Source organism: Pantherophis guttatus, chromosome 5 (assembly GCF_059756535.1).
Source record: "Pantherophis guttatus breed Tessera chromosome 5, ASM5975653v1, whole genome shotgun sequence".
NCBI lineage: Eukaryota > Metazoa > Chordata > Lepidosauria > Squamata > Colubridae > Pantherophis > Pantherophis guttatus.
The window spans coordinates 25,994,160-26,017,338 of NC_142067.1; the positions used below are offsets into that span (position 1 = coordinate 25,994,160).

General features: G+C 37.6%; 1 protein-coding gene across 2 annotated transcripts in view; it reads left to right on the forward strand.

Moving 5' to 3' along the window:
- Positions 1–23,179, forward strand: part of PDS5B (PDS5 cohesin associated factor B) — an 81,748-nt gene that overhangs the window by 5,862 nt on the left and 52,707 nt on the right. For both annotated transcript variants that reach the window (XM_034411252.3, XM_034411253.3), the window contains exons 2-3: positions 16,855–16,977; positions 19,518–19,721. In XM_034411252.3, the coding sequence (XP_034267143.1) occupies positions 16,870–16,977; positions 19,518–19,721 (312 nt within the window). In that variant the 5' untranslated portion in view covers positions 16,855–16,869. The remainder of the gene's footprint in view (positions 1–16,854; positions 16,978–19,517; positions 19,722–23,179) is intronic.

Sequence of the window (23,179 nt, forward strand, 5' to 3'; positions counted from 1 at the left end):
GAAGCACAATGAATTTAGGATTCTATTCATATCTACTCAGAAGTTAGCCCCATTAATTTTATTTGGACTTAACCCTGGGGGTGTGTGTATGTTTGTGTGTGTAGATAGATAGATAGAGGGGGGGAGGAGAGAGAGAGATGCTATAGTCTAAAATCAAAATTACAAGGATACTTGTAATTTTGGAACCTCGAGAGATGGCATGCGTCAAAGAGGGGATTAAGGGGTTTTTTAAATGCATTGTTAACTAAAATTTTAAGGGGTTCAGGGATGACCAGGGTGGGAGTGGGGGAGAACCCATAAGGGTCATGGCCGGGTCCGGCAGAGGGCAGCGGCATTAGGGATGCAGGGTTGGACACCAGGGAGGGGGCTAGAGCTCGACCTTACGAGGGCCGTATGATCTGTACTGTGGGTGGGAGAGGCAGATATGGTGGAAGCAGGGGGCCATATCATGTTATGGGAGTGCGCTCTTGCTAGCTTCGTGCGATTGCACACTCCAGTCCCCAAGGCTTTACTCGTTCCCCAGGTAGCACAGACTCTCAGGGCCTGGGCCTTCGGCTGATGTTGTACAACACCAGATCCATGGTAAATAAGGCCCCCCTCATTTACGATCTTATTCAAAGGAACCTTGAAGAGCTCTATTCCTCCCTTCCTTTGAGAAGAGCTCAAACTGCTCATTTAATCCTACTATTTACTTTCTGTTTTTTAAATATTTACAGTAACGATCCATAAAAGGAAGGATCTCTTATTCCATAACTGTATACTCAGGAGGCTTTGATTCAAGGCTTTGGAATTGAATCAGTATTAGTTTTTAAAATCCAAATATACAATGTCAATAGGAGATTACTTTCACCTTTCCTCCTGTTGACCTGTAACAAATGTTTTTAGAAGGTTGTGAGAATCCATTATGATTTTTTTTTTCTTTTTGGTGAGGCCTGTTCTGTGTACCTCATTATTTTTTCTTTGATTACCATTTCTGCTTGGAACAGATGTTAAGCTGACTAACCTATAATTTCTTGGATCTCCCCTGTGTACTTTGTTAGGGGAAAAGGGGATGCCTTATAAAACATTTTAATGTATCTATTAATCATCAACAGTACTCTGAAGTACATTTTGCATCAGTCTTTTACAGTTTTTTTCCCTTAAGGCAGCCACAACTTTTGCAGCCAGTGCAAACACTGATGAGAGAATACTTCACAATTTTCCCTGTGATTGCCTGAAGGCAAGGAAGCATTAACCAATAATATAAAAATAATTTCTTTAAAATTCAGAACATACACTCAGCACAAGTGTTTATCTTAGTTTTGATCTGTAAGCATAAAAATGTATAACAGATTGTTTCGTAAAACAAATTTGGAACTTGATGTTAAGGTTCTAGTTTGAGAAACTAATCAGTGTTGAATTGATTCTGTCTAAGGAATTTAGAAATATTTGAAAGATAAGGTAAATTCTGGATTTTTTTTCTTCTTCCCTTTTGTGCTTCTGAGACATTGTCACAGCTTTTTCAGCTGTGGATAATTTAAATTTACTTCTGCAAGATCTGGAATACATGTTACCAAGCATGTTATTAAATAACTCCCACTTGTTCAACTTTCTTAAAGATTATAGGAATTGTAATTGACTTTTGAGAAGTTTAGGTTGCAAAAGGTAATTCTACAGAAACAAAACTATATAAATGTTTATAATCTTAAAATGTTTTATAATAAAGTATTGCACAACTACTCTCCGAAAAAGGATAAATGGGACAGGACATAGTGTTAACATGGTTTCTGTGGTTCGTTAAACAAAATGTATATGCCCATTGTATGTTATATAGATAGGTTGCAAATTGTGTGAATTTGAATAATGCAACACTCAATTTAAAAAAGGAGAGGCTTATTACATGGGAGGGAAAATTTGATATAATTGAATGACATGAACATGATCATAGCAATGTTAAAATAAGAGGAGTTGTTGGAATGCCTGAATCTACAGTAAATTTTTATGTTTTTCTTTTTATACTACTGTGTGACTTTATTAATCATAAATTTAAATTAAAATATTATGTTTATTCTTTGGTGTAATATTTCATTAATATACATATAAAATCATGTTTAATTCTTTTTCATTGTCTATTTCTATCAATCTGGAACCAATTCCTTATTTTCTATATAACTTTGAACAGTATGAATTTGGATTATGTTACCTTTTCGTGGGATTCATTCTGCACTGATCAAGTTGACCTACTTGTACCTGTATTGTGGCTGCTTCTGTCATCGTTTCAATAATGTGGTTTTCCCCATACTAGCAATGCTCCATTGTAGTATGTGTGTTTTAATTTGAGGGCCAAATTATATATATTTGTTTTAATTAGTTTTAAATTTTATAAATTCATGTGTTTTAATGTGTTTTAATGTGGCTGTACACTGCCCTGAGTCCCCTGGGAGAAGGGCGGTATAGAAATCGAATAAACTCTAAACTCCAGTTTTTACCAGTATGATTGAGTATTGTGACATGAACAAGGAATTATAATAATTCAGTGTTTGCCTTTTGCCAAACGTAATGCTTTTCATTCAAGTCAAAATATTCCCTTTTGGTCTACTCTAGTCCATACCAAAACATATTTCCAATAATCTCCTGGTTTATCCATGTAGTTTTTTTGTAAATTATGGATGGGCAGCAGTGTTTTTTTTGGATAATGTGGCTTTCTCTTTATAGCCCTGCCATGCACACCATGCTATTCTTTTGATGGTGGTCTTGTGAACTGACATTCATCAATTTAAGAGATACCTTTAGTTCCTTTGACATTACCCTAGGGTTCTTTGAGATCTCCTGAAATATTATACATCTTGCTCTCGGTGTGATATTGGTTAATTGACTATTCCTGGAAGGTTCAGTGGTGTTGAATAGCCTCTGGTTGTACATAATCTGCTTGACAGTGGACTCAAGGAGTCTAAGGCTCTTTGGAAATAGTTTTGTAACTTTTTCTTGCCTGGTAAACATCAAACTGTTGTTTTGGAGATCCTCGGAAATAATGTTTGTTTGAGCCATGATACCCTTTCACATGTCTGCGTGTGAAGATCAGACTTTGATAATACATACCCAGGATTCTGGTTTTTTAAATAAAAAAAAAACATTGCCGCATAGAAATATGTATCTTTGGATCATTTTCCCAAAAAATGAACAAATGTAATGTTTTGGACTGTTTAATTGGTCTCTCTTTTTCTACCTTTGAGACTAATATGTGGAGAGATCAGGTTTTAGGTCATATTTATGTAGAAATATTGAAAATTCCAAAAACTACTCACAAATTTTTAAGCACAACTATATATATGGTTGGCTGTATTTGAATAAGAAAAAGATAAAAATTGTTTTGTTCTTCACATATTTTCCACCTTAAATTTAATATAAATAAATGATAATAATTTGTTTTTCCCCATAGCTGTTTTTACTTTTAGAGCGATTAAAGTCAAGTGTTCATATCATTGAAATCTCACCAAATCGTGGGGACATTGTGATAGTTACAGCTTCACAGACTAGTTGTAAGTCCCCCTTATTCAGCACCATTGTAATTTTGAACAATCACTGAATGAGTGGTCATAACTCAAGGCTTCCCTATATCAAATCACTTGAGCTTCACTAACGTTTTGCTCTCCATTTCTTGGCAAATCCACATCTTCAGCACTTTCTGAAAGGCTAGCAGGGTGAGGGCCAAATGTAATTTCAGTGAGGTATTCCAAAAATGCAGATACCACAACTCAAAAGGGTTAGATGGCAAGATGCCATTCTTCAATTGATAAGATCCAAAATATGCCTCACCTTCTGAAACAAATAGGATGGATAGGGGTGGTTCTTAAAGTATCCCACCCTGATCATGAAGGCCCATATAGGTGACAACTAGCACTTTGAATTATATTTGAAACCCTATTGGAAATCAGTGAAGCTTGTTTACCAAAAATGTAACATAGATGAATTGAGAAATACTCATAATTGTCCACACTGCTGCATTCTGGAACAATTTCAGCTTTTGAATGTTCTTCAGTGGCAGCCTCATGTACAGCACATTGCAGTAGTCCATTGAAGAATTAACCAAACATGAATGGTCATATGCAGTGCCTTGTGTTCTAGGAAAGGGTGTACTTTCCTAGAACACAAAATGGTGTTGGATGAATGGTGAACAAAAATGTAACTGTTCAAAAGTCCCCCACCCACAGCTTTCACCTACTCTTCAAACAGGAACTGTGAGTCCAGCAGGAGCCCCCTGATATTTATATATACTGATATTATATGTATCAGCTTGGGCCAGTCACTTTCTTTCAACCCAAGCCACCTCACAGGTGTGGAGAGGAAGAAGGTACATTAGATATGTTCACTGCCTTGAGTTATTTGTAAAAATAATAAAGGCGGGATACAAATTAAGTAAACATTGGTTTGGTCTGGATGGTACAACCATACTTAGTTAATGATGAAACCTCAAAAGACCGGGATGGCCCCAAAACCCATAGATAATTAATCTTGCTAGGATTGAAGTAAAGACTCTTCCTCTCCAGCTAGTCCTCCATAGTCTTCTGGCATCAGGACAAGACCTCCATGGCATCACTTGGTCAGCCCAATGTAGAGATGTACAGCTGAGTATCATCTCCATGCTGATTATATCTCATCCTGGGTTGTCAAATTATCTTACTGACAACTTCATGTAGATCAGGGGTCCCCAAGCTGTGGGCCATGAGGGATTTGCAACTGGGCCATGGAAACGGCCGGTAAGCATATGCACCCACATCCTCATTTGCACGAGCAGTGGGCGAGCACGTGCATTCCATTTGTGTGAATGGCAAGTGCGCATGCACGCCGCTTGTGCAAATGGAGCTGCATGCACATGTGCACTTCCAGTCCACTTGCAAAAACCATCCCATCCTCCCCTCTGCTGGTCTGCAAAGCTGGAAATATTGGGGAGCTCTGATGTCGATGTTGAATAGAGCAGGGACAGTGTTGAAATTTTGGGAGATGAAATATTAGGAATGACTTTTCATGTGTAGACTATAATTTGTTACAGGTTGGATAAAAATCAATGATTTTTTTTAAAAAATAAAAAAAACAGTTTTTGATTTAAATCGGATTTTTTTAATTTAAATTGGATTTTTTTTATTTAAATCGGATTTTTTTTAAATAAAATGCTTTTTGAGGAAAATATATTACCATCCAAAGGTTATTCCATCATGAAATAAAGATTAGTTTTTTAATTATGTAGAATAAGGCTGTATATGTTTAATTTTTTTGGTAGATAAATTCCATTAATCCATTCACAATGTCATGCTCTTCCAGAGGTTTTTATAAGATTATTGGGCAGTTTCTCTGCCTACAAGATATTATCACAGATGCTCGGTTTACTTTTGCAGTTCTCAAAACTGAATTTGACTCAGCAGAGATCACATGCCTCTTCTTCACAGCAAAAATGTTATAACATGAACAGAGTCGAGAAAAAGACCTTAATCCTATTGTTCTACAACCTATGAATACAGAATCAACCCCTTCAGTGCTAAGTTTCAAGAAGTTCAGTGAATAGAATAGAAACAATATTTTTCTGATTGTTTGGAGTGGAATAGATCTGCACAAGAAGAAAGTGAAATTAAGTGTGAGGAGGAAGGGGCAAGCAGACAAGCAGTACAAAATGAAAGTGAAACTTTCTGAGCACAATACTGCACAGCCACAGACAGACAAGTCTTTGGATCTTTTTGTGTGTATGACCTGAGGTTTATCACATTCTTTCCTTGGAGGAAAAAACCTATAATAGCAGCAGGCCGTAAAAGAGACCCAGTTTGGCAATATTTTAATGAAGTTCCTTTACCTATCGGTAAGGCAGGCATGCGTGCAAACTGCAAACACTGCAACAAAGAAATGCAAGGCCTGGTGGCCCGAATGAGGCAACATGATGAGAAGTGCTGTGATGAAGATGACCAAAGAAACACATTTGAACAGGCAGGATCTTCAGGTTGGTAAACATTTTTATTGAATCATATTTCTAAAGACTGCCTTGAACAGTCTTGAATGTTTAAGCAAAATTATATTTCTTATTATTACTGCATGTTACTGTCATTTGGTACAGTTATGAAGAAAAGCAAATATTCCTTTTGGGGCAGTGCTGTGTACAATAAGCAGAAATTGTATAAACAATAAAATAACAGCATTGACTTTTTTGTTTAGGGGAATTCATGGATTCTGGAAACTATCCACCTTTAAGATCACCATCCTCCTGTTCTACAGTTTCAGAGTTATCCATCCAGGATAGTGCTTCATTAGCATCATCATCAGATACCCACAGCCACATATCACTATCACCTAAAAGAAAGAAAAAACTCTTCCCTCCTGGAAACCACCATAGATAAATTTGTGATAAAAACTAGCAGATTAGAAAAAAAGTTAATTGATGGAAAAATTGCCCAGTTTGTTTATGCAACGAACTCTTCTTTCCGTCTGACTGAGAACCCACATTTCATTAATATGGTTCAGTCACTGAGACCAGGATACAGTCCACCCAGCAGAGCAGATGTTGCAGGGAAACTGCTGGATAAAGTGTATGACAGAGAAATGGAGCTCTCGAGGGTAGAATTGTTAACCTAAGTATTGATGGGTGGAGTAATGTCCACAATGATCCTATTGTATGTGCTTTTGTAACAACAGAAGAAGGGAAAGTCTTCCTTGCACAAACAATTGATACGCCAGGAAATGCACACACAGCAGAATACTTACAAGAAGTGGCAGTAAAAGCTATAATAACATGTGAACAAAAATTCAAAAGTACGCAGTTTGGTCACAGACAATGCTGCAAATGTATCCAAGATGAGAAGAAATTTAGAAGAGCAGGAAGGGAATACAAAGCTAATAACATATGGTTGCAGTGCTCATTTGCTGCACCTCTTAGCCAAAGACTTACCGTATTTTCCGGTGTATAAGACGACTTTTTAACACATGAAAATCTTCTCAAAAGTCGGGGTCGTCTTATACGCTGGGTGTCGTTCTCCTGTAACCAGGCAGACCAGCCCGAAAGGCTCTGACGAGCCAAGCTCTGACCATCCCAGCTGAGTTGCCTGATAATCAGGCAACTCAGCTTGGATCGCCAGAGCCATGTAAAAGGAAAAGTTTTCCCCCTCCAGCTTGCTTACCTTAGCTGCTAGTCGCAACGCTTGCCTTGCTTCGCTTGCCTGAATCCATTCCATCAGCAAGCAACTCCCTGCCTGCAATCAAGCAGGCAGAGAGTTGTGGACTTCAACTCCCAGAATTCCTCAGCCAGGCTGAGGAATTCTGGGAGTTGAAGTCTACAAGTCTTAAAATTGCCAAGGTTGGAGACCCCTCTTCTATTGGGTAAGTTTTTTCCCCCTTTGGGAGCTTTTAAAAAAAAAAAGTTAATTGGGGTTTTTTTAGTTGTTCTTTTTTAGACCTAGCCATTTAAAGTTTAGGAAGTTTTAAATTTAGCTTTCATATAAAAATAAAAATAAAATAAAATAATATAATATTTGTGCAGCTTTTTGAGATTTAGTGTGTTTCTGTAGTGTTTCACTCTAACTACACAAACACACAAAATCTCACAAAGCTGTATAGCCCAAACCCTATATTTTAACAGGAAAAGTTGGGGGTCGTCTTATATGCCCAGTCATCTTATACGCCGGAAAATACAGTAAGCGTTCCAGAAATAAAGACTAATGTTGTTGAAATTGCTAAATACTTCCGTAACAATCATTTTGCTGCAGCAGCTCTGAAAAGGATGGGTGGAACCAAGCTAACGCTCCCACAAGATGTTAGATGGAACTCTGTGGTGGACTGTTTTGAGCAGTATATCAAGAACTGGCCTATTCTGATGACAGTTTGTGAAGAAAATCGAGATAAAATAGATGGCACTGTCACGACCAAAGTCCTCAACATTGGGCTTAAGAGAAATGTTGAACATATGCTGAGCATCCTGAAACCCATCTCTGAAGTTTAAACAAAATACAGAAAAATAGCTGTTTTATTGCTGATGCTGTTGAAATTTGGAAGGAACTGAGTGAACACTTAAAAACAGAACTACACATGGACAGAATTAAATCACAAGCATTAAAAAAACAAATGGGACAAGTACTGTCTCCAGCTCATTTTTTGGCAAATATTGTCAATATCCAGTATCGGTCAAAGTGCTGAGGAAGAGGAGTTAGCTATGACATGGGTATCCAGCAATCATCCATCTGTAATGCCAACTATAATAAACTTCAAAGCTAAGGGGGAACCATTCAAGAAATATATGTTTGCTGAAGATATTTTTAAAAAAGTCACACCAGTGAACTGGTAGAAGTCACTTAAGCACTTGGATTTAGAGACTGTTCAAGTAATGATTTCACTTTTAACAGCAGTAGCTTCTTCTGCAGGCATTGAAAGAATATTCTCTTCCTTTGGACTTATTCATTCTAAATTGAGAAATCGTTTGGGACCCGATAAAGCAGGAAAGCTTGCTTTTCTTTTCAAGATTATGAACAAAGAAGAAGATGAAGATGACGAGTGAGCTACAGAGGACAGTATTTAAGTTTTTCATGTGTAGGCTGGGCTGACAGTCTAAGTTTCTTAAAATATATATATTTTGTTTAGCCAAATTAGTTAACAAACATGGATGTTTGTTTAAGCAAATAACATATGCTGTAATGTTATTGTTTCAGTTGAATAAATCTATTTAAATTGTTATTATTAAGGTAATGATTATTTTTCTCCTTCCTAAGTCTAACAGAAAAGTTGTCCAAATATGAATGATTAACCTATTAAACTGGGGAGAAAAAAACTAATATGAAAAGTTGTTATTCTAAAAATCTTCATCTACTTGCATATTAAAGTTATACCAGCAAGAATTAGTCTTTATGTAGAAAACTATGATTTAAATCAAACCTTACTGACTAGTGATTTAAATTGTGATTTAAATTGTGATTTAAATCAGTTTGATTTAAATCAAATCCACCCTGATTTGTTATAGCATGTATGGAGATATATAGATATATATATAGATATATATATAGATATATATATAGATATATATATATATCTCCATACATGCAATACTTCATACTTCTGCTCCTGCTATTAGAAGGTTGAACTGCTGAAAGGAACTGTGTCTGTGTCACTGAAGAGAACTGGAATTGTAAGCAAACTATGTTTTTGTGTTGAACTGTGATTATTTCAAGAAGTGTTATCTTTGTTTTGAGAAGCCAAGTTTGTTTTTTTTACTACAAGTAAAGACTTTATTTTTCTATCAACGTTCAGAGTCTGTGAGTATCTGTGTGGTTTGCTTAGCAACGTATCTATTCGCTGTCTGGTCTGTTGCACCACTTTGCAGAGGGCAGTTTTACCTTCAACACTGGTTATGGGCCCAGTACCAGAGTATGCATACCAGTTACAGCAACAAGAGAGTTGCGACACACATTATTGCTCCAGACATTCTGATACGTATTTAATATCCTGGTGAGGATGGCCCAAGGTCAAGCTCCCAACTTATCACTGGTTACCCAGCTGGATGGCACCAACTACAAATCCTGGTCCACCAAGTGCCGTCTCCTGTTGCGGAAAGAAGGGCTATGGGATGTAGTGCAGAATCCACAAGATGTGACCTCCTGGAATGCTGAGGATGCCAGGAAGATAGCCGAGTTCCAGAGGAAGAATTAGTGTGCATTGTGTATTATTGGTTTGTCTCTAGACAATACCCAGCTTATTCACATCGAGGGTGAACAGTCTGCTGCAAGATGCTGGGGCAATTTGAAATGTCTTTATGTTTGTGACACTGTGGGGGTGCAAATTAACATTATACGAAGGTTGTTTCGCACATGACTCCTTAAGGGTCATAACGCACCTGAATTGCATAAAAAGCATTTTTCGAGAGCTTCATCAGAAGGAGGTGGTTTTTTCCGAGCAGCAACAGGTTAATATACTGTTATCATCACTAGATGAGCGCTACAACGACATAGTAACATCATTTGAAGTTCTCACACAGCAGGAACTAACTTTGGCCAATGTAACCTCGCGACTACTAGAAGAGGCCAGAAGGAAAGAAGAAAGAAAACAAGAGAAGAACCCGAGTCGATTAATGTAAATGTAAAGGCAAATAACCATGTATATGCTGTAAAACATTGTTTTAATTGTTGCAAGAAGGGTCATATAGCCAGGTTTTGCAGAAGGCTAAACAAAAAACCATAGTTAAAGATAAAAAACAATGTAATGTAGCTACTATGTCTGATAAGAAACCGGTTAATCACGATTCATGGGTTATTGATAGTGGGGCGTCACTATGCATTGTGAGAACACACAACTATTTTGTGAAAATGTTGCCTAGTAATAATAAGGTTTCTTTAGCAAATGGGTGGAAGCTAAAGGCATGTGGTAAGGGAACGGCAATATGTCCATATGTAAAAGAAAAAATGCATATGTTATATGTTCCAAATCTAAACATTAAATTTGATTTCGGTTAGAATATTGGTTAAGCTAGGATATACAGTAACGTTTAGAACCAATGATTGTTTAATTGAAAAAGGTGAAACCAAGATTATTGGAAACTGAAAGATGGTTTATATGAATTATCTAGTAACCATGTTACAAATGTTGTATACTCAAATGTCAAACCACATGATGAATGTGTTCACTTGCTTCACAGACGTATGGGGCATATCAGTTTTAAGATGTTATAGAAAACTAAAATTAGTTGATGGATTGAAGCTGAAACCATGTAACCAGTATTTAAATTGCAATATTGTAATCAGCAGAAAAGTAGAACAATCCCTGCTAATAGGTTTGACAGGTTTAAAACGAAGAGACCACTGGAAGTGGTATTTGCTGATTTAATAGGGCCAATGAAGGCTAGTTTAGGGGGTGCTTGCTATGTTCTCAGTATAGTTGACCATTATTCCAGGTATGGTTTTTGCTATTTATTGAAGACTAAGGTAGATACTTTTAGGTATTTTGTTCAATGGATTAAGTTTGTGGAGAGAAAAACAAATCAAAAAATAGTTACCATTGTAACTGACAATGGTACTGAGTTTGTAAACACAAGGTTTAAATCAATGTTAGATAATGCTGGTATAAAGCACAAATGTTCAGCTCCAAATAGACCACAACATAACTCATATGTTGGAAGGAGAGGACAAACCCTACAAGCAATGATGAGATCAATGTTAGCTGATGCAGGTTTACCGGCTAATTTATGCGGAGAAGCAATTATGTGTGCAAATACACTCTTAAACAACACCATAAATACAACCACTAACAAAATTCCATATACCGTATGGCATGGAAGGAAGCCGGATTTGAGCTACATACACACATTTGGGTCACCTGCATGGGTACATATTCCAGTGCAGTTAAGGCGTAAGGGCCAGAGTAGGGCACAACAATTAATATTTGTTGGTTATAATTCAATCCACGGGTCCTACAGATTTTGGGTAAAAGGAATAGCAACGGTAGTTAACAGTGCAAATGCCATGTTTATGGAGCATGTAAGGTGGAATAAATTAGGTACTGAAAATGAGGTAATAATTGAAACTCAGACTGAAGCTACCAATGAAATGCCAGAGATCCAGAGCGAAGAGGTAGAGAAAGACTTAGTGCAGGAAGAAGTAAAGGTGGAGAGGCAATCTGTAAGTCCTGAACTCCCAAGAAGGTCGAGTAGAGTAACAAGACCACCTGATAGGTATCAGGCAACTACAGTCTATCAAGTAAATAAAGTCCCTACTATATTTAATGAGTTGACCACGTTTCCACCTGAAGACCAGAAAGTGTGGAGAGGTGCAATGACTAAAGAACTACAATCTTTGCAGAATTTGAAAGTGTATGAGTCTGTAACAATTCCAAAAGGGAAAACTATACTTGGTAGTAAGTGGGTATATAAATTAAAGACTGGGATAGATGGGATACCAATATATAAAGCTAGGCTGGTAGCTCAAGAATTTAATCAGTCTCCTAATGATTATGATGAAGTATTCGCTCCAAGCTTAAAAGCCATTACATTAAGAGCAGCGTTGGTATGGGCAGCTAGAAATAAATATATAGTTAACCATTTAGATGTAGAGACCTCATATCTGCATGCACCATTACAGCATGAAATTTATTTAATGAAACCCTCAGGATTTGAGGAAAATGGGAAGGCTGACTGTTGGTTATTAAAGAAAAGTCTGTATGGGTTAAAACAGTCAGGTTATAAATGGAACCAGTGCATTGTAAAAACATTGAAGAATATCGGATTTAAAGCAGGATTAGCAGATCCATGTTTATTTAAAATGGAAAGGGATGGTATAGTATCATTATTACTTCTTTTTACGGACGATATAGCTCTGATTACAAAGAATGAGCAAGAGGCCAACAGGATTGTTGATGAATTAAAAGCTTATGTCAGGATTAAAAATCTAGGGGAGATACAATACCTAGGCGTAAGGATCGAAAAAACTAGGGGAGGATTTAAATTATCCCAAACTGATAAAATTAATAATCTATTAAAACAGTTCAGAATGGCGACAAATATAGCTGTAAAGACTAGAACAAAACATACAGATCTTCGGTATCTCAATGTAAGAGAATGTATAATGAACAAGATGATAGAACTTGTATATTGTGCATCAGAAGACAATGTGGCTGATCATTTCACAAAAGCACAGGGAAGTAGGAAACATATAGATACATGTGAACAGTATGGTTTAAGATTGTAAATATATTAGTCTACCCAAAGGGGTGAATGTTGGATGCTTATCCTACGGTTGGGTAGGTAATATATAGAAAACTATGTTCTGTAACTTTAACTGCTACAAGATGACTAATTGGCTGTGCTAAGCAGACATAAAAGAAGGCAGCAAGTTCATTCACTTCTGCTCCTGCTATTAGAAAGTTGAACTGCTGAAAGGAACTGTATCTGTGTTACTGAAGAGAACTGGAATTGTAAGCAAACTATGTTTTTGTGTTGAACCGTGATTATTTGAAGAAGTGTTATCTTTGTTTTGAGAAGCCAAGTTTGTTTTTTTTACTACATGTAAAGACTGTTTATTTTTCTATCAACGTTCAGAGTCTGTGAGTATTTGTGTGTTTTGCTAAGCAACGTATCTATTCGCTGTCTGTTCCGTTGCACCACTTTGCAGAGGGCAGTTTTACCCTCAACAGGAGGTGGAAAGGAGAGGGCAGGGATGATGGGAGTAGGGGGAAGAAAGGCCCCTCCCAATGGCTCCCTGTCAGACAAACGCTTCGACGTCTATAAATACCTGGGCAAAGATACAGCCTGTTGTGCCTTAAAATGGCTTCTACTGGACTGCCTTAAAATGGCTTCTACCAGCATAATTCTGGAATGCCTTGAGCAATTTCAACCAAACTTGGTACACAGATTACTTACTCCCTGAAAAGAAATACTGCGGGGGGTAAGAAACTCCTAACACCCCTCAGGGTGTGTGTTCTGTTAAGATACAGCCTGTTGTGCCTTAAAATGGATTCTACTGGATTGCCTTAAAATGGCTTCTACTGTACAGCAGAGTGAAGTTGCCATGGTAGCAGCGCACTCTCCTGGCTCCGCCACAGCCAGCCAGGGGTCGCGAGAGGAGAAGGGAGGAGGAGGGCCGCCGTGTCGTAATGGGCTCCAGGAGGAGGAGGGGACCCCATCCCCGTCCCATTGTGAAGTGCTCTAAAGTTCACTGTGATGTGCAAAGTGCTGCGAGAGTGCTTTGTGGCCTGCCCGACGCCTCATATCAGAATCAGAGGGGGAGGAGAGAGATACAGAGAGGGGGAGAGAGAGACTCTGGGGAATGGGGCGGGTGGGCGGAACCGCGTGGCGAAGGGCGAGCAGGCAGCAGCTCCACAGCAAGGCCAGAGTTGAGGAATGGTGCATTTTCCGATTCCCACTGCTCACCTTTCTCCCGCAGCTGGCTGTCAGGGAAGGCAAGCGCCCGAAAGGTACCGGAGTCGCTCACTCTCCTTGAATGAGCTGCTCTGGTCCACGCACCGGCTGCACAAGCGCACACCCAACCTGCCGCTGAATTAAATGGTGTGCGCTTGCGCAGCCAGCGCGTGGACCAGAGCGGCTCATTCAAGAAGGAGAGTGAGCGACTCTGGTACCTTTAGGGTGCTTGCCTTCCCTGACAGCCAGCTGCGGGAGAAAGGTGAGCAGTAGGAGTCCGGGGAATGGGGGGGGTGGGCGGAACCGCGGGAGAAAGAAATTTAAAAAGTTTTCCTACCGGGTTCTGTGGGCGTGGCTTGGTGGAAGAGGGTCTTCGGACTGAGTGGGCATGGCTGTGAGTGACATCGAGTTGGCCATGCCCACTCAGTCACAGGACACACACCCCACCAAGCCACACCCACAGAACCGGTAAGGAAAAATTTTAGATTTCACCCCTGGGGCAGAGAGAGACACACACACATAGAGGAGACACACACAGAGATACAGAGAGCGGGAAACATAGGGAGAGAGAGAGATACAGAGAGAGAGGGGGGACAGAGAAAGACACAGAGATACAGAGCGGGGAGAGAGAGACAGATACAGAGAGAGAGGAGAGAGAGAAGAGAGAGAAAAATACAGAGAAGGGAGAGCCGGTGATAAATTACTGAACAATTTCAGTAATTGTGCAGTTCTGCAAGTAGAGATATCATTTGACATATTTTGCAAAAAATCCCCCACATTTCTCTGAATTTGTTTTTGTTTCAAGTGTATGAAAGGTAAGCTTTTGCAGTCAATATTAGATTTTATATATGTTGAATTTTATGGAATCATTTACATACATAGTTTATAGAAAGAAAGGTAGAAATGTGATTCTACATTATAATGAAGACCATGATTTCAAGCTGTATACCCCTTGGATCAGTGGGTTTTTCCTTTTGAAGGACTGCTAGAAAAAGATTGGGAATTTCCATTTTTGTATCTGAACTCAAGAAATTACAGCTTCTGAACTCAAGAAATTAAAACCTTTTAAAAAACTTGAACCTTTTTTTTAATGGTAGTTCAAAACTCAAAATATGGGTAACAGTATTGAATAAAACTTCAAATTCAGTAAAGATGCTTCAGACAATACATGACTGTGAATTTAAACATCTGTCCTTAACTTTTTCAAGAATCTCTACTATGTCCTAAGAATGAGCACTTTCACAGCCATGAGAGATCATTTGTAATAGCTTCCTTGCTATTTTCAAGTGAAATTGTGCTCCTTTATTTCTGTAAATACAACTTAACTGTTTTCTTGGCATCTCGGAAATTATGGAAGCTAGTTCCCATTTATGTATGTATGTATGTATGTATGTATGTATGTATGTATGTATGTATGTAGGTCTTTGGTGGTTCAGGTTTTCTCCCGCGTAAAATTGGAAGTGTCTTGGCTAGACACTAGCCAAGACACTTCCAATTTTACGCGGGAGAAAACCTGAATAACCAAAGACCTACATGCAAACACCCGCGAAAAACTCAGAAAACATATTTATACAGTGTATGTATGTGTGTGTGTGTGTATATATACATATACATATATGTATATATATGTATATATGCAACTTTTGGTGTATCGGGTCTTTTCCCGTGTAAGATTGAGAGTATCTTGGCGACGTTTCGACGAGGTCCCACTTGTCATCTTCAGGTTGGTGTCTTCGGCTTCATGCCTGTGTGAGCAAAGCATGATCGGAGCTGCCGTCTCTCTATAAATACTGGTGGGGAGGTATGGGGTGTTGGCTTTGTTGCTGTGAGCAGGTTGGTTGCCTGTGTTGTTACATCTTGATGAGTTGATGTTTGCAGATTAGTCAGCTGTTTCGTAACATCCTGTGTAGGTGAGGTCCTTGATGTGTGCCCATTAGTCTTTTGTGTTTTAACGACCTGGGTAATGGGCTGTGTGTTAACATCCTGAGTTCTGGTGTTGTGATATCCTGATTTTTTGATGTAATGTCCTGAGCAGATGGCTGTGATGCCACATCCCGGGCTTTGGTTTGGCTCCGAGTTTGAGGTCTTACCATGTGTTCATGGCGTGTGTCAATTTGCTTTGTGTGGGGATCGGAGGGGGGTGCAGCAGTTGGTGATGCCGTGGTCTGGCTTCTGGATGGTGGTTGTATTTCGTCTATGGGATGGGTTTGGGTTTGAATCTGGTGAGGATGATTGGTGGTGGTGTCATGTGTTATCTTGGGTCCGGTGTTAATCTTCGTGGCTGGGACTCTTCTGTTGATTAGGGCTAGTTTCCAGATGTCCGGTAGGCGGCAGCTCCGATCATGCTTTGCTCGCACAGGCACGAAGCCAAAGACACCAGCCTGAAGATGACGAGTGGGACCTCGTTGAAAAAATCTTGCTGAGATGTAAACATCTTTTCCAAGAAAACCTTATTAAACAGATTAATTCAATAGAAAGTTGTCTAATGGGTATGTTGCAACTGTATTTAGGCTATGCGGTTAATCACAAAATTCCTGCACAATAATTTGCAAATAATTATTGGATTTATTTATTTAAAGTATTTCTATATGCCCAGATTAAACGCAATCCTGGTGGTTTATGTAAAATGCAAAGTCAACATAAAATCAACATAATATACTTCCAGCTATAGGAAGAGATAGATTTCCACATAATCAGCTGTCAGTATTTAATCCCAGAATACTTGCACAAATAAAACAGTCTTGAATATCTTGTCAAAAGCTAATAGGGAAATTGACAGATTAATCTCTTGCTCGAAGTGTTTTATAATATGGGGGCAATAACAAAAAAAGACTGCTTAAGGAATAGGGTCCCCTTGCATTTATGAAGATGTTGGATCCTAAACTTTGTATGCCTGCAAACGTATATAGACCGGTGGTGAAATGTAAAATTTGTTACTTCTTATACAGTTGCCTTGGTCTGTGTTTTGATATTTTGTGATCAATATCTAATTTTTTTTTCTTTACTAGGTTTAAAATAGCACTATGGCTCATTCAAAGACAAGAGCCAATGATGGAAAAATTACATACCCTCCAGGAGTTAAAGAAATATCTGACAAAATTTCAAAAGAAGAGATGGTACGAAGATTAAAAGTGAGTGGGTAGTTTATTATATATTGTGACATTTATTTGGACAGCCCAAAATTGGATGTATGTGAAACTGTTTATTTTCAAACAAAAAGGCTAAACATGTAAATAATAGTAAGTTGTTAAAGTTTTTCTGATGAATTAGTAGAACTAATTCAATGAAGCAAAATTCCTTACAAGCATCTCTTTAGTTGCTTGTTAAACTGAATTGTGATGATCATTTTCTGCCTAAAATAAGCAGAGCATGCCTTTTGTCTCCGACAACTTTTAAACTGTCTCATGCTCTCTATCTTAATGTTTATGTTTATTCAATATTTCTAAGTAAACATGTTTGATTCCTTGAACATTTTTAATTAGATAAGAGGAGAAATCTATTTTTCCTCTTACATTTTTTGTGGTAGTAGTATAGCAGTAAGCTGGTACTATATAGATCATTAAAGTAAGATTACTTAAATAAACACAAAATGTCATAGCTACAGTGGTTCTTGTGATAGAGAAGTCTTCTGTTGGAGAAGGGAAGGAATAGTATACTTTCCATCTGCTGCGTTGTTTTTTTTTTTTTTTTGAGGGGCGGTTATGCAATTTTGACAATTATAAAATATAATTCTAGGTAAGAACTAGGAAAACATTAGAACAATAATTGCAGATACTAGGAAAGTTATATGATTTAATGACATTTTATTTCTTGCACAATTGATAACGAAAATAATGGTTTGACATCAGGAAAAAACCATTTTAAAGTAGAGCTGTTTAGCAGTGAAACAGACTGTTTTAGGAAGTGTTTAAACAGAGGCTAAAGAGCCATTTATCAGGGATTTGTAGTAGTGGATTTCTGTATGAGGCAATGTGTGTGTGGATTTTTGTACTGTTGTGGAATTTTTTGATATAATAAAGTAGGCATTTTTGCTTAAAAAGAAGTCATTTCAAGTTACTTGTATCTCCTATTTTGTTTTTTGAAAACGAACTGAATATTTGCATGAACGTTGAGACATTCAGTAATTATATTTTTAAATATATAATAATATCCATAATATTCTAAGGAAATAGATTTGTCAGTGACATTGTTAATTATCAGGGCCATATTGGATGATATGTTGACTATGGACAACACTGGATTTTAATGTACTAAATATCTTTAGTACTATAGATATTAGTCTAGGACTGGAAGGACACCTCCAGCTTAAACCATTCAGAGTTATTGGTTGTTTGGAGGGGGTAGTTACTATTCTCAATCCAACCCCTATTACAGAGCTATTATGGGGGGGGAAACTGAAGGCAAGTATGCTATTTCTGCAATGCTAAGAGTGCTGTTTATTCCATGCTGAGTTTCTGGAGGAATATAAATCTTAAATAAAAGTACCACTTTTCTCAAATTGAATGTGACAGTATTTTGGATTCTTCCTGTACCCTCCTGATTAAAAGAATCTCCAAATTTGACAAAGAAGCAAACCAAAACATTAAAACCCTTTATTGAGTTTGTTTGATAGACATGGAAGTTTGGATTCCATCAAATTGGGTTGCTTTTTAAAATTTGGATTGAAACTGAATCTCATTGCTGTCTTTCACAGTTGTAGCAAGATGACCAACCTGGAGTTTTTTTTTTTTTTTTAATATGGGTGCTATCAGACTAAAGTGGAATACATTAATACCTTTCATACTATGCTAAGAAATATAATAAATATAAGTATTAAAAAGCAAATAATCTTCTGAAAACAAATCCTTATTAATACTTTCTGATGTATTTTAGTTTTTTTGTTACAATTTCAGTCTTTCAGCATGAGTTTATAGCATCTTAAAAAATAACAAACATAATTTTTTTACCACCAGTGCACTTCACCATTCACATTTATTTTAATCTTCAGGTCATAAACTATATTTCTATTGCAGATGTGTATATCAGTTACCTCTTAATAGAGAAATATAAAGTGATATATAACTAAAAAGTATTGAAGGCATTTTTGATGTTACAATTGAAAAAAGCAGATTTTTCTGAGTGTGTGTACGCACACACACACACACACACACACACACAGAGACACACACACAGAGTATTCTAATTAAAGAAGAACTGATGTCTTTGAACTATGATGCTGGTGTAAATTATTGCATATACCATGGACAGCCAGAGTAACTAACAGAGAAGTGTTAAAACGTATAAAACCAGATATATCACTAGAAGCCAAAATCACAAGACTATGTCTGATTTACTTTGGCCGTGTCATGCATGCAAATTCATTGGAGAAGGAAATGGTGCTAGGAAAGATTAGTTGAATAAGAAGAAGGGGCAAGCAAAGAACACTCTGATAAGACAACATGAAATCTGATACAAAGTGAACATCCAACAATTTGAAAGAAGCTGTGCTTGAGAGGGTAGCATGGAGAGTACTAGCCTATAAAGTCACCAAGAGTCAGACACAACTAAATGATTAAAACAATAGCAGCAGCAACAACATGTATGTATGTATGCATGCATGCATGTATGTATGATAGTCTATGAAATGTCCTGTTTATAATATATTGCTAACTTTTAAACATTATTTTTGCAGATGGTTGTAAAAACCTTTATGGATATGGACCAAGACTCCGAAGAGGAAAAAGAGTTGTATCTAAATCTTGCTTTACATCTTGCTTCTGATTTTTTTCTTAAGCATCCTGATAAAGATGTGCGCTTGCTTGTTGCATGTTGTCTTGCTGACATTTTTAGAATATATGCTCCTGAAGCACCATATACTTCACCCGATAAACTTAAGGTAAAGTTGTGTGATTTACTTAACTTCTTGGAATCTGGCTGTGTAACAATGCTATTTTATATTTATTTCTAAACAATTAAAAGCAAATTGCCTAATAGATCATAATTTTCAATTGCATATGAAATTCTGTATTATGTGTTTTATGATGTGTATTTTCAATTTGGTAGATTTTTGCATAGTATTTAGCATATCTGATAATCACTATGAGGAATGTAAAACTCAGTCCTCATTGCTTTCTTTATTATCTGATTTTATTTATATGCCACTTACGGCAAAATAGAATGCCAAATTCCTAATATTAATTTTCAGTAATGGGTGGTCAAATCCTCCCTCAGCAGGGAAACTATAAAATTAAAAATGATAATTAGAGTTCTGTCTTTTTGAATTTTAATTTAAGTCAAATCTTTTATGACAGAATACAAATGGGAACATTATACATTTATGTTTAGTTAGGAATTAGCAGAAATTCCTTTTCTTCATGTATTCCAAAAGCAATAATTCCAAGATGATGAAGAACTGAATTCTATTATATTAATAATGAAAATTCTGTCCTTTGCGCAGCATGATCATTATTCACCTCAACCTTTCTTTGATATTTGTCTCTGACTGTCTTAAAAAACTGGATCCTGTTTTTTGCTCCATTTTCCTAGTGACTTTAAATACTTTAAAGCTAGGTAACTATTAAGCAAATAAGTAATGTTTAATTAGATAATGTAAAACAATAAAGCGTTTTTAAAAACTGTAATAACATTTAAAGATATTCTTAGGTAGTAAATTGGCAGATTCTATTTATACGTATCAAATATGTAAGGTGAACATTATTAATTGCAGAATGCAAAATTCTCTTGAAATTTCTTTTATAACATTGCATTCACATCCTATCTATTTAGAAACAGTATGTACTTTTTAAAAATTGAAATACTACCTTTATCAAGTAATATAGAAAGCTTGCATTGCTTAATCAACTACTAATTAATAAATTAAATTTATTTGCAACTCTAGGTATAGTTTGTTTTAAAGACAAAAAATAAATTATATAGATGTATCTGTTTACACAATTTGGAAAACAGGCAGATGGATTTAAGAAGATCCTTTAAAAATAATTGATGACTTCTCAATGGGGAGGGGAGGTCATAGGTACATTGACAAGATTTTTATGTGTTTTATGTTCCATTCCCAGTTAATATGAATCAGCTGCTGTGTAGAACTGTAGAATTTTAAAATCAAGGCACCAGGCACATGCAACACCAACAGCTAAAAGTTCAGATAAAAGTTAGTACTACCAAACTAATATTTAACATGATAGAAAAGATAAACTGTATATGAAGTTAAGTATTTCAGTTGTATTCCAAATAAATTAAATTACTATCTGTTCTAGCCTTATTGTTTTCTCCTTCCTTTTGAAGGGCTGTTTTTGCATACTACTGAAAGGCTAATCATTATTCAATTCTGTTTTCCACTGTTTTTCCATAACTGATGGTCAGTTGGTAGTAAGTGAGCTTTGACCAACTTGATAGGATTCATTACAATAGGAGACAGAAGACTGAGATAATCAGATGATTATGAGTTAGTGAATATAGGGAGTCAACAGACAATTATATTTGATAGATATCAAATATCTATCAATTTCTATCTGATTTCTATAAATATTTTTGATAGAAAACTGACATAATTTATGAGCCACTTTGGAGACCCTTCTACATGTCATGCCATTAAGAAAAACTAGTTCCATAGGAATAAAGGGTAGCTTGATAGGGATAGGGAATAGTTTATCAACTGTACTCCTGAGGAAATTGAGCTCTTCTTTATTTGGATTTAAATTGGGCTCTTAATTTTTCTGGTGTTGTGTGTGTGTGTGTGTGTGTGAGAGAGAGAGAGAGAGAGAGAGAGAAAAACATTTGATTTTTCAAAAAAGGAGAAAGCAGCCAATGAAAGCTTAAGTTCTGACTTAGTACAGCCTATTTTAAATTGTTTCCCTTTTCCTTATAGAGTTTCACTGAAGGAGGAGGAAACAACCACATTTATTAATAGGGAGGTAGAGTGAAAAAGAAGGGAGAAGAAAGTATACTAGTAAGAGTTATTTAGCTGCACAATTAGTTTCATTTTTAAGCCATTGTTTCTTTTTGCCTCTTAACCAGGTGGGCAAGAAGAATGGATTGAGGAAACAAACTGTAAAGCTAATAACAATAAAAACGCAAACGTGACAAAATGTAGTTAGCACTAATTTAAATTTGCAAATATTTTTTATCCTGTTTAAAATTTTTGTAATTGATCATTATGAGTAAGTTCAGATATTCAAATAATTTTTAAAATTTTTTTAATTTAGTAGATAAAACAAAGATTTGCTACTACATTAAGACAATCTGATTAATGTTAGGCAATTATTGTTTTGTTTATTATTTGTTTTCCCACAACAGTTAGGATCTTACCAAGTTCTAAAGGTCGACCCCGAGGCGCCTTGTTTGTGGGGTGCCACAGGGGTCGGTCCTCTCACCCTCCTGTTCAACATTTATGTGAAGCCGCTGGGCGAGATCATCCGTGGTTTTGGGGTGGAGTTCCATCAGTACGCTGATGATACTCAGCTGTACATCTCCACCCCAGGCCATCCCAATGATGCCCTTGAAGTGATGTCCCGGTGCCTAGAGGCAGTGCGGGTCTGGATGGGGAGAAACAGGCTCTGACTCAACCCTTCCAAGACCGAGTGGCTGTGGCTTCTGGCATCCCGATATAGTCAGCTGGTGCCATCGCTGGCTATTGGGGATGAGTTACTGGCCCCCACAGAGAGGGCTTGCAACTTGGGCGTCCTCCTGGACGCACGGCTGTCTTTCGAAGAGCATATGATGGCTGTGGCCAGGGGGGCTTTTTATCAGGTCCGCTTGATTCACCAGTTGCGTCCCTTTCTGGATCAGGACTCCTTACGCACAGTCACTCAGGCACTCGTCACCTCCCGCCTGGACTACTGTAATGCGCTCTACATGAAGCTCCCCTTGAGGAGCACCCGGAGGCTCCAACTGGTGCAGAATGCGGCCGCGCGGGGGATTATGGGAGCGATGGGGTGCTCCCATGTGATGCCCCTCTTGTGCGAGCTGCACTGGCTCCCAGTGGTCTTCCAAGTGCGCTTCAAGGTGTTGGTTACCACCTTTAAAGCGCTCCATGACTTAGGGCCTGGGTACTTACGGGACCGCCTTCTGCCACTGATAGCCTCCCACTGGCCAGTACGCTCCCACAGAGAGGAACTCCTCAGGGTGCGGTCGGCCAGACAATGTCGGCTGGCGACCCCCAGGGGGAGGGCCTTCTCTATGGCAGCACCTGTCCTCTGGAACAACCTGCCCCCGGAGATATGTAGGATCCCAGATCTCTGTGCTTTTCGCCGTGCCCTTAAAACTTTTTTATTTCATCAAGCCGGGCTGGCTTAACTCCCCCCTTAGATATTTTTAATTGTTAATTGATTTTAGTTG